Raw genomic sequence first — 17,140 nt, 5'->3', positions numbered from 1 at the left:
TAAGGGTGGGGTGAATCAAGGGTGCAAATCCAAGTGCAACGTGAAGCAGCATGGCTCAGTGGAAAGAGCACGGGCTTTGGAGTCAGAGATCATGCGTTCGAATCCCGGCTCTACCACTAGTCAGCTGTGTGACTATGGGCAAGTCACTTGACTTCTCTGTGCCTCGGTTCCCTCATCTGTACAATGGGGATGAAGACTGTGAGACCCCGTGGGACAACCTTGTAACCTCCCCAGCCCTTAGAACAGTGCTTTGCACATAGTAAGTTCTTAATAAATGCCATTAAAAAAAAGTGCAAGGGAAATGGAGGAGGGAGTGGAGAAGAGGAAATGAGGGCTTGGTCCGGGAAGGCCTCTTAGAGAAGATGTGCTTTTAATAAGGCTTTGAGGGTGGGGACTGGGATCGTCTGTTGATTAGGAAGGGGGAGGGAGTTCCAGACCAGAGGCGGGAGTAGGAGTTCAGTGAGGTCAGATAGGAGGGGGGTGAGCTAATTGAGTGCTTGAAACCTGATGTTAAGGAGTTTCAGTTTGATGCGGAGGTGGATGGGCAACCACTGGAGGTACTTGAGGAGTGGGGAAACATAGACGGAACATTTTTAGAAAGACAATCCGGGCAGTAGAGTGATGTATCGACAGAAATAGGAGGCAGGGAGGCCAGCAAGGAGGCTGATGCAGTAATCAAGGCGGTTTAGGATAAATGTTTGGATTAACGTGGTAACAGTTTGGATGGAGATGAAAGGGTGGATTTTAGCAGTGTTGTGTAGCCCAGCCCCCCTTTCTGGACTCCCCCAGACCCTCCACCCAGAACCACTCTGGTCACCGGACCCTCCAGCCCTGCTAATGGAGTGAGGTGGGCAAGGCTGATGACAGAATCAGGCAAGGATCTGGGGGGCAGTGGATGAAGGGGTGAGGGGTAGTAGGGGAGTGGATGAGGGGGTGAGAAGTGGCAGGGGAGGGGATGAAGGGACAGTGGATGAGGGCATGAGAGGATAATGGGCAAGGGGGTGAGGAGTGGATTTGGGGGCAGTGGACGGGGGTGGGGATTGATGGGTGAGGGGATGAGGGGGCAGAGGCTGAGGATTAGTGTGAGGAGTTGAGGGGGTAGAGGGTGAGGGAGAGGGGGTGGTGGGCGAGGGGGGAGTCTGAAATGCACTTGCAGGTAGGCTGGCAGGGGAATCGGTTTCTCTTCACATCCATCATTCATTCATTCTTTCAATTGTATTTATTGAGCTATTACTGTGTGCAGAGCACTGCACCAAGCGCTTGGGAAGTACAAGTTGGCAACAAATAGAGACGGTCCCTACCCAACAACGGGCTCACAGTCTAGAAGAAATGGCATTCTAAAGGCGGGGAGCCCTTGGGTGGATGCTCCCCACCCTTTCCCCAGCTGAGGTCAGGGGTCAGCGAGCCTCCCACGGATCAAAGGATCTGGGCCACGGAGTCACCCACAGGCCGGCTACGGTGGACTGCGGCTCCTCTCTCTCACCCCTGGACCGTCCCCCAACTGCCACCTGGCAGCAGGGGCCAGGAAGCCACGGCCTCCGTGCGTCCCTGCCTCTGTCCACTCACAAACTCTCTCCTGCTTTCCCCACAGGCCCCCGCAGCCTTCGAGCACCCTCAGGACCGACTGCCTTGTAGCGGCCCTGGCTGACATCCTGTGGCGGGCCTCCGGAGCCGACCGGCCGGTGGTGACACTGTGAGCACCGGCCTCCACGGGGTGGTGGGCAAGTGTGTGCTGATGGGTGGGCTCACTGCCCCCGGCCTCACTGGAGCTCTGCCACCTGTGTCTATTCAGGCGAGCTCCAGTGCTCTGGAAAGATGGGCTCAGGGCGGGCAGAGGAGTGGCCCATCCAGAGGGCTCTCCCTGAGAACAGAGAGGGTGCCTCACTCAACCCCTCACAGCGCTGCATTCCCCTCACCCCCACAGCCCCCATCCCCCATGCAGCACTGTCTTAATTTCCTCGCACATCCTGCTGAGCTGTCTGCGCACTCCTCTCTCTCTCCAGAGGAAGCTGTCTCAGGCCTTGCTTTCCTTTTAGGGCTTCGGGGACGCAGCAGTTCACTCCCGCAGGAAAATACAAAGCAGATGGAGTCCTAGAAACCGTACGAACCTCTGGAAAATGTTCCAGGCTCCGCGCCACCTCATCCCCCACGCCGTGGGCGGGGGACTACGCCCGGGGGCTCCACGCTTACTCTCCCTTGGAGCTCAGGGTTGGGGGTGGCAGTGGCGGGGGTGCTCTGCTGGGATGTGGGGGCCTTCTCAGCCTTCCTGGTGGGGGGAGGCTTTCTTCCCGAGGTGGAGGGTGAGGGGAGTAGGAGGGAGCGAGCAGAGTAGGGGAGGTGAGGGGCGGGAGGTACCTTGGCAACAGAGCCTCCATTTGGGCTGACATCCTGTGGCATTTCACCCTCTGGAGATAATAATAATGGTATTATGCACTCACTATGTGCCAAGCACTGTTCTAAGCACCAGAGTAGATACAAGGTAATCACGTTGTCCCACGTGAGGCTCACAGTCTTAATCCCCATAATAATAATAATAATAATGTTGGTATTTATTAAGCGCTTACTATGTGCCAAGCACTGTTCTAAGTGCTGGGGGAAATACAAAGTAATCAAGGTTGTCCCACATGGGGCTTACAGTCTTAATCCCCATTTTACAGATGAGGGAACTGAGGCACAGAGAAGTTAGGTGACTTGCCCAAAGTCACATAGCTGACAAGTGGTGGAGCTGGGATTCGAACCCATGACCTCTGACTCCCAAGTCCGTGCTCTTTTCATTAAGCCGCGCTGCTTCAGGGAGACCCTGGGGGTGTGGGAAGTGGACATGGGCTGCCCTTTGGCCCCAGGCTTTGCCAGTAACACTCTGACCTCTCACGACTATCCCCAGCTCATGCTGTACAGCATGGCGACGAAGGAAGATCTGGTGGGGTTTCTCCAGCAGAACATCCATCAGGTAGGGCCGCAGGAGACGTGGCAGCTGGAGGGTGGTGGGGCATGTGGAAACTGTGGCACGTGCCGTGTGTGGCCATGGATATCAGGAGTTTGGGGTTTGGGTTGCAGTGGTAGTGAGATCCCCTGGCCTCCTCTGACCCGGCTATCTGCGGTGGCAGCAGCAGCCCCCAAAGGGCTTCCAAATGGCTGAAGGGGAGTAAGTCACTCTGGGCCAACTCAGAACAAGCCAGGAAAACCTAAGGCCGCACCCCAGGCCGGCTGGCTTTGCAGGCCACCTCCCCAGCTGCCCTTCCCCCGTTTTCCCCCAGAGACGGGGGCTCGGAGTGGACCCCCACTTTCTCAGTGCCCCTGGGGCTCTTCCCCAGCAGCGAGAGACCGTGCCCTCAGAGAGCTGCCCTGGGGTCTCTCCCCACCTCCCTGATCAGTCCCACAGTCGCTGGGTGGGAAGAGTTTATTGAGAGAGCGCCTTTAGTTCACACGATGTTCGGGGGGGAGGGTCTGCCTTGAGATCCCCACCTTTCGTCCGGGCACAGCTGCCTCCCACCGCACCCTTCCCTTCCCCCCACCATCTCTCCACACCCCATCACGCACTCCTCTAACCACCGGCTCCTCTTCTTGTGTCAGTTTGAAGCGGGTCCTCTGGGCTGCATCCTCCTGACCCTGTCAGCCATCTGCTCACGGTCCGTGGCCAGGTGAGGCGGGCCCAGAAACAGGTTGGGATGGGGGTGGGGGGGCATGGCCAGGTGAGGGGGAAGAACCAACAGACAGGTGGGGTGGGGGCACAGCCAGAATGTCCTCCAGGAGTGGGAACTGAGTGGCCTGTGGCGGAGGTCAGGGGCAGTGTAAGACAGGAGAAACAGGCCAGGCCTTCAAGGTTTAGGGGTGATGGGTCCCACCTCTCTCTCATTGAATCCCCCCACTGCCCAAAAACACCCCAGCCAATGAAACAGGGCCAGGCCAGGCTCAGACTCTGGCTACACTCACCAAGGTGAGACCATCGATCAGTCAGTCAGTCGTATTTACTGAGTGCTTACCGTGTGCAGGGCCCTGTACTGAGCACTTGGGAGAGTACAGTACAACAATAAACGGATACATTCCCTGCCCACAACGATCTTACAGTTTAGAGGGAGAGACAGCTGTTACTCTAAATAAATAAATGACAGATAGGGACAGAAGTGCTGTGGGCTGGGTGGGTGATGAATAAAAGGAGCAAGTCAGGGCGACACAGAAGGGAGTGAGAGAAGACCCCCACCATGGCCTTAGCCTGCAGTGTCCCCCGCTCTTCCCCCCTCCTCTCTCCTTCCCTGCTCCTCCCTCCCCCCTCGCCTTCTCCCCAAGGAGTCATGATCCCAGCGCAGCGGCTGCCTTTTGCACCTACAGATGCCTTGTGGGCTTCCTGTCATTGTCCCCCCGCGCTCAGCTGACGCACGGCCCAGATCCGCCGCTTTCGCCGCTGCCTCCGCTGGGGACGGTGTACACTCGCTCCCCGAGTCCGGACATGGTCCAGTCCGGTGGCCCGGGGCTCTGGACAGGCCTCGCCCTTTCTGGGGACCAGGTCGGTTGTCTGTGATGCTTCCGTGGGTTGTTCTCCCGACCCACGGGCCGCAGGGAGCTCAACTGGTGCTATTCTAGACTGGCGTCATTCTCCCGACCCAACGGGCCGCAGACCCCCTCTGAGGAGTGCAGCCCAATGACCCTCTCCCCACTTGCCCAGCCCCACCCCAAGACTCAGACCCAGACCCAGATCAGGAAAAGCAGCGTGGCTTAGTGGCAAGAGCCCGGGCTTGGGAGTCAAAGGACATGGGTTTTAATCCCGGCTCCAACACTCATCTGCTCTGTGACCATGGGCAATCCGATTAATTTCTCTGAGCCTCAGTTATCGTAAAATGGGGTTGCAGAGTGCAAGCCCCACGTGAGATAACCTGATTACCTTGTATCTACCCCAGAGCTTAGTAATAATAATAATGGCATTTATTAAGCGCTTACTATGTGCAAAACACTGTTCTAAACGCTGGGGAGGTTACAAGGTGATCAGATTGTCCCACGTGGGGCTCACAGTCTTCATCCCCATTTTACAGATGAGGTAACTGAGGCACAGAGAAGTTAAGCGACTTGCCCAAAGTCACACAGCTGACAAGTGGCGGAGCCGGGATTTGAACCCATGAGCTCTGACTCCAAAGCCCGTGCTCTTTTCACTGAGCCACGCTGCTTCTCACAGTGCTTGGTACATAGTAAGCGCTTAACTACCGTAACTATTAATTATTATTATTATCCGGCCCCACCCACAGCCCTGGTCCAGCTCCATCCCCAGGTATGGAGCCAGCCTCCGTCCAGCGCCACCTCCAGAAACAGGCCCAGCCCCAGCTCAGGTCCCACCGACCACAGCGACCTTGGCCATGCCCCTTTGGCTGTTCCCTGGAGCAGGAATTTGGGGCAGAATTGGGCACCATCCTGGGTTTCTCTCCCGGCGGGACTCCACCGATCTAGGCCAAGGCCAAGTGACTGGAATGCAGGGAAGGGGCCAATGGTTTCTGAAGTATGGAGAGTCGGTCCAGGCACATAGTCCAGTCCAGGCACAGTCCTCAGTCCATAGTAAGCGCTTAACAAATACCATAATAATAATAAAACCCGAGGGGTGGAGCTCGGGGCTGGAGGCAGGTTGCTCGGGAGCCAGTCCCGGCTCTGCCTCTTCCCTGCTGGGTGACCTCAGCTGGTTGCTCCACCTCTGTGGGCCTCAACTTCCTCCTCTGTACAATGGGGAGAACAGTCCCCTCCACTCCTTTCCCTCCCAGAGGAGCAGAGAGGAAGAAAGGAGATGTTGATGCAAAATCCTTTTGGGAAAAATGGAAAGTGCTGTGCCTCTTCTTGGTGGGTCTTAAGGGGCAGGGGGCTCCAGTCAGAAGAAAGGGTGGGAACCAGGGGCTGGAGGCTGGAGAGATGAGAAGAATACATCGTGAGTAGATGATGGTAATAACAATAATGGTATTTAAGTGCTTACTATGTGCCAAGCACTGGGATAAATGCAGGGTCATCAGGTTGTCCCACATGGCTCACGGTCTTAATCCCCATTTTACAGATAAGGTAACTGAGGCACAGAGAATTTAAGTGAGTTGCCCAAAATCACACAGCTGACAAGTGGCGGAGCCAGGATTAGAACCCACACCCTCTGACTCCCAAGCCCGTGGTCCTTCCACTAAACCACATTGCTTCTCCCAAGATAGCTTGTGTGAGCCAGAGTGTAGCAGAAGAGAGTGGAAAAGTAAGAGGGAGAGAGCTAAATTGCCTGTTTTGTAGCCAGTGGTCAGGAAGGAATGTATTTGAGGTGGAAACGGATGGGCAACCTTTGGAGGCTTTTGAGGAGCAGGGAGACATGTGCAGAATGATGTTTTAAAAAGATTAAGTGTGGACTGGAGAGGAGAGAGGCCTGGAGGCAGGGAGGTCAGCAAGGAGGCTGCTTCTGAGGTCTAGCCGAGATATGACGAACACCCGAACCAGGGTGGTGACTGCTTGGATAGAGAGGAAAGGGCGGATCCTGGAAATGTAGTGGTGGAAAAACCGACAGGATTTAGCCACAGGCTGGATGTGAGAGCCGAGAGAGAGAGCGCCGAGCCAGGGATGGTGCCAAGGCTGTGGCCTGCAGAAGCGGGGAACTGCTGGCCTCGGCAGCTGAAGCAGCGAGGCCCGGGGGAGGAGCGGGTTTGGGAGGGAGGGCAGGGAGCTCAGCTGGGGTGAGCTGGGATGTCTTTGGGGTGCTCCAGGAAGGGTTTCACCAAAGGAAGGTGCAGAAGCCCCTCCTTGTCATTAAATGTGATGACTGTGATGTGGCGTCAGAGCAGAGCGGCCTTCCTCTCTGCCAGGGGGCCCTTGGCCATATGAAGCTCCCAGGCTCTTCTCCCCCAGGTAGGACCGGGCATCATCTTTCTCCAGGCCGAAGCCTCCTCTGACTCCCCATGGGGCTGGGGGTCCCGGGGCAACCCCTCACCCTCACCCTCTCCCGCTTCTGCAGTGTGCGCGAGGACTTCGATGTCCCCACCAACCACCTGATCGGCGCCCATGGGTACTGCACGCAAGTGAGTCGGGGAGGCAGGTGGGGAAACGGTGGGATGGGGCTGGGCGGTGGGAGCATTAACAAGATGGTTCCAGCCATCAGGCTGGCATCCGGGCCCATGGTCCCCCCACCGGATGTCATCTCAGGAGCTGGTCAACTTGCTGTTGACTGGCCGGGCAGTGTCCAATGTGTTTGACGGTGTGATGGAGCTGGACTCTGGAGATGGGAGTATGGCACCCCTCCGCGGGATCACCGCCCGCAGCGACATCGGGCTGCTGTCACTCTTCGAGCACTACGACGTGTGCCAGGTGGGCGGGGCCGCCAGCGGGACGGGTAGGCAGAGATGTGGGGCCTGGAGAAGACCACCAAACGCGCCAGCCACAGGGGGCTGGGGGGATTCGCGAGGTCACATTCTGGCTCTGCTGCGTTGGGGGCGGGGGCGAGACCACCTTGGTGGATGCAAAGAGTCTTCTCCATCTCCAGGAGACGTTAGTTAATGGCCAGGTGGAGGCTGTACCTCAGTCCATCAATCAAGGGTATGTACTGAATGCCTTGTGCGTGCAGAGCATTGGACCGAATGCTTGGGAAATGCAATAGTATAGGTAGATTGGGACCTGTCCTCAGAGAGCTTCCAATTGCAAGCAGGAGATGGATCCCGAAATGAATTAAAGGAAAGAGGAAGATCAGTAAGGGGGATGTGAGTCCAGATTGGTGCTTGCCCAATGGGTTGTGCCTGATACACAGTCCAGGGCACAGGAGTTGGGGGAAGGGGGATCAGGGGGCTGGGGAGCAAAAAGGTGGGTTGGCAGGAGGGCAGAATTTCTTCCCTGGAGGTGCCCGGCTCCCTCCACAACTATGCCCACTACTGTCCCCAGGTGGGCTCCCACCTGAAGACCCCCAGGTACCCCATCTGGCTAGTGTGCAGTGAAAGCCACTTCAGTGTCCTCTTCAGCCTCCGCGAGGATCTCCTGCAGGACCGCACGGCTCAGAGGAAGTTCGACCTGTTCTATTTCGACGGCCTGGCCGGTCAGCAGGAGGAAGTCCAGCTCACCGTAGGTGCGTGGCCGGGGGTCCACCCACTCTAGTCCAAGCGCCTTGCTGGGCAGCAGATTCCAGACAGTCAGACTGGACCAGGCCGGTCACAGGCCTCCTGAATCCCAGCCCCATAATTCTCCCACAACACGAGCCAACGCCCACTTGTTGTGCCCCCACTGTGTGCAGAGAACTGTATTGGGTGCCTTCTGTGTGCAAAGTGTTGTCCTGGGAGCCTACTGTTTGCCTACCTACTCTGGACAGAGAACTGTACTGAGTGCCTACTGTGTGCAAACCATTATACTGTCCAATAAGCCACAATGCTTCACCTGGACTCTAGACTGTAAGCTCATTTTGGGCAAGGAACATATCTGCTAATTCTCTTGTCTTGTACTCTTCCAAGCGCTTAGTACAGTGCTCTGCACCTAGTAAATGCTCAATAAATACCATTGATTGATTGGGCAACCACTATGTACAAAGCACTGTATTGGGTGTTCACCATGTGCAAAGTGCTGTACTGGGGTCCTGCTGGGTGCAAAGCACTGTACTGGATGCCTACTGAGGGCAGAGCATCATACTGGATGCTTGGCAGAGTGCTCGAGAGGCTCACAGTTGCCCCAGAGCCTGAGCCTTTGAAGGGGGCGGCCACGGGTCTCCTGGCCCCGGGTTTCCATCAGCCCCCAGGTTGGAGTGAGCAGGCGGAACCTTCCCTGGGGCGGACTGGACTGACGGTTCTGCGTGGACATGCGAACAGGGATGCAGGATCCATCTGTCGTTTGACCCTCTGTTTGGATTCTCTGGCACAGACACCACGCAGCCTGAAACAGGAGACCCCACAAGTGACCTCACCCCTCCCCTGGAGCACTGCATTCGAACCAAGTGAGAATCAACTCTCTCCCCCACCTCCCTTCTTGTCCCTCCTTCCCCACCTCTCTCCCCTTACTCTGCTTCCTCCCTCTCCCTTTCTCCTTCCACCCCTCCCTTTCAACACCACACTGACTACCAGGCGGGCAAAGACCACGGCTCAGTCAGCCAACGGTCAGCCACAGGCAGAGAATCACACCTTGAAGAAATTCATTCAGCCCATAGTGGATGCCAAGCACTCTGCTGAGCATTAGTGTCAACACAGTGTAAGGGGGAGTGAGAGGAAGAGATTATTCTCCACGTTGAACAGATGAGAAAACTGAGGCCCGGAGAGATTGAGCAGCATAATAATAATAATAATAATAATAATAATAATAATAATAATGGCATTTATTAAGCACTTACTACGTGCAAAGCACTGTTCTAAGCGCTGGGGAGGTTACAAGGTGATCAGGTTGTCCCACGGGGAGCTCACAGTCTTCATCCCCATTTTACAGATGAGGGAAGTAAGGCACAGAGAAGTTAAGTGACTTGCCTAAAGTCACATAACTGACAAGTGGCGAAGCCAGGATTTGAACCCCTGGCCTCTGACTCCAAAGCCCGTGCTCTTTCCACTGAGTCACGCTGCTTCCCATGGGGTCACACAGCAGGCCAAGGGCAGAGAATAATAATAATGATCCAGAGATGATGATGATGATTTTTAACTGGGACTAGAACCAGGGTCTTCTGACTCTCAGCCCCACATTCTGTCCCTGGGCCACACTGTACTAAGCACCTTCTGTGTGTGTTGAGTACTGTTGGAAGCACCTGGGAGAGGACATTAGAGGGAGAAGACTTCTGCACCCTAGGAACTCAACAGTCTAGTGCCGGTGGAATAAAGCCCTTCATTGTGCTCTTTGTTAAACGTTTATTACATGCCAAGCCTATTCTAAGCACCGGGGCATAAACAAGATAACCAAGTCAGACGGTCCTACACAGGGCTCACAGACTTTCTAAGTGGGAGAGAGAAAAGGTATTGATTTCCTTATTTACCGATGAGAAAACTGAGGCCCTGAGAAGTGACTTGTCCAAGGTCACACAACAGGAAAGTGGTTGAGCTGGGGTTAGGACCCAGGTCCTCAGGCTCCCAAGCATGGGCTCTTTCCTCTAGGCCACACTGCTTTATGGGGGACAGGGAGAGGCAACCAGGGAAATGCACCAGAAAGAGAGTGTAGGCTCCTGAGTGGTAGAGCGATGCTCAGCATCATCACCTCCACCCTACCGAGGGTCCCTGGCCCACCCGCAAGCTAAAGCAGGTCCCCTAAGGCCTTTTGGGGCCTCCAAGAAGCATGATTGCCACCCTGCACCTACCACAATGGGTCCTGGCTGGCAGGGCTAGGCAGCTGCCCCTCTGCTCAGTGTTTCTGACCCTGAGGAAGGGAGCTGGAGGCCTCTGAGCTGACCTGAAAGAAAGGCTAAAAGGGAGACCAATATGGAGGGAGTGATGGTGGTCCCTTGTCCTGACGGGGAGAACCAAACCCCTCCCATTGGCTAGGGGGCATGACTCACTGTCACATTCATGCCTTCTCTGTGAGAGTGTCTGTCTCTGTATCTTTCCCCCATCCAAGAGGGCAGTCAGTTCATCAGTGGTATCTATTGAGCACATGCTGTGTGTAGAGCACTGTACTAAGCACTTGCACTGGGAAGCAGCCTAGCGTAGTGGATAGAGCACAGGCCTGGAAGGTCACTGTGTGGCCTTGGACAAGTCATTTTACTTCTCTGGGCTTCAATTCCCTCATCTGTATAATGGGGGCTCAGACTGCGAGTCCCATGCGGGACTGGGACTGTGTCCAACCCAATTTGTTTGCGTCCACCTCAGTGCTTGGCACAGAGTACACGCTTCACAAATACCACAATTATTATTACTAAGTGTACTAACTAATGGACTGGTGCCACCACTCCCCCTGCCCTTCCTGTCTGACCCCTATGTGACCTGGCATCCTGGTTCTGCCTGGCCTGCAGGCACCGATGCCCCCAGAAACAGGGCTCTCTGGGTACCCTATGCACCTCTTGGAGGCCCTCCCCTTTCCCCCCTTGGGCCCCCTACCTTCCCACCCCAATGGGTAGACAACGCGGGCCCCGCCGAGCTTGGGGAATGTTGTTCCAGACCGTGGCTCTGGGAGCAAACGGCAGGAAAAATATTTTCTTTTCCGTATCCATCAGATAAAATCCCGCGGTAATCGAAACCAGCAGGCCCAGAGCCCCTCCTGCCACTGCAGCGCCAAAAGCTGCCATTCCCCAAGATTTCCGTCCCCTGCCCCTCTCCCAGCCCCCATGCTCCCAGATGGGGGAATGCCTGCCTGGGCCTTTGGCTTCCAATGTTGTAGGTTTATGAGGGGGAAGTCTCTCTGCCTCCGAGCCAGGAAATCTGCACCCCAGGGCTCTTGGGTAGATTGACTCTTCCCCCTCCTCACCCTGCGGATGGTCACTGATGGCTGGGGCTCCATGGGGCTCCGCAGTCTGAAAGGCTATGTCCAGGGGGCATGGGGGTTGTCCCTTTCCTGCCTCCCACTGCACCCAGCATGCCCCCAAGGGGACGGTGGCCGGGGGCAGGGGTTGGGGCACTGTCCTGCCCGCTCCCAGGGGAGATCCCACAGCCCATCAGGAGAGTCCCAGAGGCAGTCCTGACCAGCAGGTGGTGATCCAGGGTGGAGAGGCCACCAATAATCTGGGTGGCCCCCGGCGAGACCGGCCAAATCCATTCCCGGCCAGATCCGTTCCTGGCCCCCGGAACCGAGCGCGTCACTGCCCTCTGACCTTCCGCTCTTTCCAGCGATACCCATCTTGGTCTCGGTCTCGGAGCCGCTCCAGTTACCTCTGCCTGCGTCAGTCCTGGGCAGGGGCTGGAGGGGGCCACCCCTCCTGTTGGCCACTGGCACAGAACCAGAGGGTCAGATTGGTCACCAGAAGCAGAAGGCACCCTCCAGGGGTCAGGGCAGACGGCGAATTTATTCCTTCTAAAGCCTGCCTTGGGGGGTGGTAGAAATTTGGGCAGACTCATTCATTCATTCATTCATTGTCGTATTTATTGAGCACTTACTGTGTGCAGAGCACTGTACTAAGCGCTTGGGAAGTACAAGTTTGCAACATATAGAGACAGTCTCTACCCAACAGCAGGCTCACAGTCTAGAAGAGCGACTCCAAGAAAGGCCCTTGAGAGGAAGACTTGGGATTGACCCAATCAATGAATTAATCAATCAATAGTATTTATTACTGAGTGCTTACTGAGTGCAGATCACTGGACGAAGCACTGGGGTGGATATAAGTAAATTGGGTTGGACACAGTCCCTTTCCCCCATGGAGCTCGTAGTTTTAATCCCCATTTTACAAATGAGGTAACTGAGAGGCCCAGAGGGGTGAAGTGACTTACCCAATGTCCCGCAACAGACAAGTGGCAGAGCCAGGATCAGAACTCAGGTCCTTCTGACTCCCAGGACCATGCTGTATCCACTAGGCCACACAGCTTCTCTTTATTGAGCACTTGGGAGAGAAGAGTACGACAGAGCTAGTAGACCTGATCCCTGCCTATAAGGAGCTTCCAGGTGTCTCGAGTTGGGGACGGCTGGCTCAAGGAATCTTCTATCCACAGTCTATGTGGTCCGAGTGCAGTGGAATTTATAATTAATTGATCACAGTCAGTTACAGATTTCCTTTTAGACTGTGAGCCCACTGTTGGGTAGGGACTGTCTCTATATGTTGCCAACTTGTACTTCCCAAGCGCTTAGTACAGTGCTCTGCACACAGTAAGCGCTCAATAAATACGATTGATTGATTGATTGATTCTAGCCTGGTTCACTCCAAAGCCCCAGGTCAGGTTCCCAAAGCAGCCATCCAGGGGGTCTGTTCTCTCTTCTGGCTGGTCAGGGAGTCTGTGACAGATCCCTGCAGCCTCGGGTCACCATGGTTGCCTGGCCTATCCCCCTCCAGGTTGGCTCCCACCTGAGAATTGATCAATCAATCAGGGTTATACATTGAGCACTTACTGTGTGCAGAGCACTGTACTGAGCACTTGGGAGACTGCAGTTGAGTTGGTAGGCACAACCCCCACCCTCAAGGAGCTTACAGTCTGGTGGAGGAACTTACCCCTTGGGAGATGAGACTGGGTGTTGGAAAGTGGCTATCTGAAGCGCAGTTACTCCAGGCCCACAGATTATCAAGAGTTTGAATCATGGTTTTGTAGGGTAGAGATTCCCCAGGCTGCCCCCTGGGTGGGGGACCAGTGTGGCCGGTGCCATAGCATTGATCTCCACTGTGGCCCATGAGGGGATGATGATGATAATGGTATTTTTTAAGCATTTACTATGTGCCAAGCAATGTTCTAAGCCGCGGGGCAGATGCAAGTTAATTGGATTGGACATAATCCCTGTCCCAGAATGGCTTACTCTTAATCCCTATTTTACAGATGAGGTACCTGAGGCCCAGAGAAGTGAAGCGAATTGCCCAAGGTCACATAGCAGAGATGTGAAGGAGCCTGGAGTAGAACCGAGGTCCTTTTGACTCCTAGGCCCATGCTCTATCCACTAAGCCACAAACGTTTTCCTAAGGAGTGGTCTTTCGGGGTGGTCCGGGACGTGCCAGGAAAGCAGCCGCCACCTGCCCCCCAGCCCTCCTGCGGCGCTAGCCAGCACTACTAGACTGGCAGCCTCCATGAGCGCTCACCCTGCTTCCTCTTCCGGCAGGTGGAAGGGGGCCCTGGTGGACTGGAACGGCACCGAGCCCTGGCTGTGAAATCCTGGGGTCCCGACCTCACCGTACCGGGGCTGTTGACGTCGAGCGAGCGGGAATCCCGTGGCCTTGAGGCTCGCCGCCACTCCCGCCGCCACTGCGGCCCAGAGCCCTTTCATGTGTCCGGGAACAGCATCCCCCGGGTCCCCACGCTTCCTTCCACGAGCCGCTGCAGAGGCGGGCCAGCACCTGGGGCCGGAGCCAGGGCCTTGGCCAAAGCCGACCGTAAACCTGTCAGCGGCGGCGCAGCCCCTCAGCACCCGCCCGCGTCCTGCCATTGTATCCAGAGATCTGACGGCCGGCACAGTGTGCCAACCGTGAAGCCGGGGCCCGCCTTCCTCCTGCCCCCAGCCACCAGCCCCTGGGCATTTCCCGGGGTGGGGAACCTGGCTGGGTGAGTAGGGGGCTGTTCATTCCAGGGCCACGGACCAGCGGGGAAACTTCTAAAGAAATCCCAGCCTCAGATTGCTGTAGACAAAGACCCTCCCCCACCCCACTCTGGGGGCCAGGCCAAAGTTGTTGGGCCAGACCTGGGTTTCCCGAGGCGGGAGGTGGAGTGGAGAGAGAGGCCCTTGGTGGAACAGCCCGAAGGTCCCAGAATCCTTCAGGCCGCAAGGGAGAGAAAGCCAGAGGGGGAGAATCTACTTCCACCAAGCGGGCTTTACCCACACACATGGCACATCCCATCTGGGCCCCAAATCCAGGGCTGGGTCTTTAGAATTCCACACGCCCTTCCGGCCTTTCATTCAGTGAACCGATGGTATGAACTGGACACCCACTGGGCATAGAGCCCTGGACTGAGCGTGTGGGAGAGGACACTGGGGGCTTGGGAGAGGAACCCGGGGCAAATCCCATTTCTCCCATCAAGGAGTTTCCAAGTCAACGCTCCTGGCTTCCCCTTGTGCTTCCCACCTTCCAATTTTAACTTCTTTCTTGCACTTCCTCTGGGGGCAGGAGGGTGTCCACTCGTCCTCATCCCCTGGGTGAGGCCAAGGAACCGTGGGGGGCCCACTGGGGGAGGGCCATGATCGACACTGTCCAGATGTGCTGCAGATGCCGATGGGCCGCTGGCATAACAGGAGGCTGGGGGTGGGAACTGTATCAGAATCAGGAGGAGGGTCAGAGGGCTTTGTGGAATCAGAGAGCAGGGCTAGAACCGAGACCAGTCTCTGCTTCTGGCCAGGCCGTATACACCACTGAGTGCCAATTGGCCACCCTTAATGGGGTAGGGCCAAGCCGCCCCTGCCCTCTCCCCCCACACCCCAACTAGCCATCCTGGGCTGTGATGTTCATAAACGCCATGGTCAAGCCTCAGGCTCACCACCTGGGCTGGTCCAGGGACGGTGCCAGACCAGGCCCCAGGGGTGGGGTCTGTGGGGGCCACTCTGTCATCCCAGAAGTGGAGTCGTTAGCTGCATTGATCCTCACTCTCCCTTCCACCCCAGAGCCAGCCTGGGACCAATAGGATCGGTCGCCAGACCGGGAACCAAGGATGCCATGGGTGAAGTGTCCTCCTCGGGGACCTTTAACCCAGATATGCGAGGACTAGTGGCCCGGACTCCCCTTGGGTCCCGGCCCTCGGGCTGTCAGTCCAACCATCGGTTTGACACTGGTGCAAACTGGGCACCAGCTCTGGGCAGAGCCCTGTACTGAGCATCCACCACGAAGCATTGCACTGGGCGCTCAGGAGGGTGCACCAGAAGCTCAGATACAGTCCCTGCACTCAGGGGGCTTCCCATCTAATGGGGCAGGCCGTTTTCACACAAAGGCTGAGGGAAGAAAGCAGAAGAGCAACTGCCAGGGTGAAGCCCGTGAGTAAACGTGATCCCATGTGACAGAGATTGGAGTGCTGATCAGTGAAGCACCTAGCCTGCCGGCACAGGAGCAACAAGCCAACAGGGCAGTCGTCAGGGCTGGATGAGGGGTGATCCCCAATGGGGCAAGCCAGCTGGTGAGGTGACTGGCCTCGATGTCCACGCCTCCTGCTGCCTCTCTTCATTCCTGACCAAGCCCCCCCAACAACCACCCTGCTCAGGGGCTACCACAGGGTCCCCTCCGTCCTGGTCCAGGATTCCCCCCCCCCACCAGGAACACCAGTGAAGGGGGGGCCCCCTTGGCCTCAGATGCTCCCTCCAGCTGCCCATCGCATAGCTGGTGCCAGCCCTTTGCTTTGCTCCGAGGCAGAGAGGAAATGAATCCTTGAGAAAAGAATGGGCTGTGGGCACCGGGCTGGAGGCCACTGGCCACAGGAGGCTATCGAGGCCAGGAGAAATTTCCCCCTTCTGCTGCACCATAGCCAGGCCCCGACACCACCCACCTCAGGACACCAAGCGAGGCCTGTCACTCACTCCAGCACCCGGCCCGGCTCCTCCGAGTTGCTATGTAAACTCCGGTGCCTCTTCACAGCGGGCTCCCGGCAAAAACACTTCCTCTATATTCTTGAAATCCTCATGTATTTGTTTTTCTTGGCGAGGCAGCAGGGGCTCCGGCCCTCAGCCGGGACTGGGGAGAGGGAGTTGGGGGGGCGCTGGGGAAGGGGGGTGGTGAGCAGTTTTCCGGTGGTGGCAGTGGTGGCCTATTGGTCAATCCGGATGGGGAAGTTTCCCCTGAGAGAAGCCCGCGAGGAGTCTGAGGAGCTACAGACCAGACCATCCTGAGAAACTGCAGGCTGGGGTGGGTGGGCCATACGGATTTGTTGGGCTGCTCCAGTTTTGGCGGGGGGGTGGGCAATTTCTTTTGCCCTGTGGACAGCCAGGAGAACTTCTCAAGTGAGGGGCCAGGGCTAGGGGTGGGAAAGACGAGCAGTGGCAGGCAGTTGAGCTGTTGCTGGCCCAGGGCCATACCCTCTTTTTCTTTATGGTATTTAAGCACTTACTAAGTGCCAGACACTGTACAAGCTAATCAGGTTGGTCACGATCCCTGTCCTATATGGGACTCACGGTCTTAAATCCCCATTTTGCAGACGAGGTGACTGAGGCCCAGAGAAGTAAAGTGACACATCCAAGATCACAGAGCAGATAAGTGGCAGAGCTGTGATTTGAACCCAGTTCCCTCCAACTCCCAGGCCCATGCTCTAACCATTAGGCCATGTTGCTTCTAGACAGGCTCGGTCTCTGTTTGCCCAGCCAGTGTGCAGGGGCTGCATTTTGCCCTGCTGCTCTGCAGCAGAGCCAGGAAGGAGCCAGGACCCCTCCTGCCCCAAGTCCTGGAGCAGAGGCCTTGATGTCCCCTCGCCAGCTCTGCTGTGGTATCCAGAGCTCATAAAAGCAGGGATTTGGGGGGCTTAGAGGCTGAGGGTTCTGTTTATTTCCAAGCCACAAGCTTAATTCTGCTCCAGCTCTTGCACCCGTGGCTGTCAGACAAAAATGCCAGGTATTGGAGGAGGAGGAATTTGCCGCCGGGGTTGGAGATAGCCAAGTGCCCTCGGGAAGCTGGGCCAGACATCTTCCCATCCACGGGGAATTTTATGGGAAGAGCAGGAGG

The 17,140-nt window shown here is 56.5% G+C and overlaps 1 protein-coding gene across 1 annotated transcript in view; it reads left to right on the top strand.

The window, feature by feature from the left end:
• MINDY4 (MINDY lysine 48 deubiquitinase 4) overlaps nucleotides 1-16,102 on the top strand; it is a 41,863-nt gene extending 25,761 nt beyond the window's left edge. The window contains 9 exon segments of the mRNA XM_038755731.1: nucleotides 1,592-1,693; nucleotides 2,037-2,100; nucleotides 2,885-2,950; nucleotides 3,574-3,641; nucleotides 6,956-7,019; nucleotides 7,144-7,305; nucleotides 7,873-8,053; nucleotides 8,836-8,908; nucleotides 13,612-16,102. Coding sequence (XP_038611659.1) covers nucleotides 1,592-1,693; nucleotides 2,037-2,100; nucleotides 2,885-2,950; nucleotides 3,574-3,641; nucleotides 6,956-7,019; nucleotides 7,144-7,305; nucleotides 7,873-8,053; nucleotides 8,836-8,908; nucleotides 13,612-13,660 — 829 coding nt within the window. The 3' untranslated portion in view covers nucleotides 13,661-16,102.
• Nucleotides 16,103-17,140: the final 1,038 nt, after the last annotated feature.

Source organism: Tachyglossus aculeatus, chromosome 13, assembly GCF_015852505.1.
Source record: "Tachyglossus aculeatus isolate mTacAcu1 chromosome 13, mTacAcu1.pri, whole genome shotgun sequence".
In the NCBI taxonomy this organism is placed as follows: domain Eukaryota; kingdom Metazoa; phylum Chordata; class Mammalia; order Monotremata; family Tachyglossidae; genus Tachyglossus; species Tachyglossus aculeatus.
Note: the sequence above shows the minus strand (reverse complement) of the source record. Positions and strands in the feature narration are given on the sequence as shown.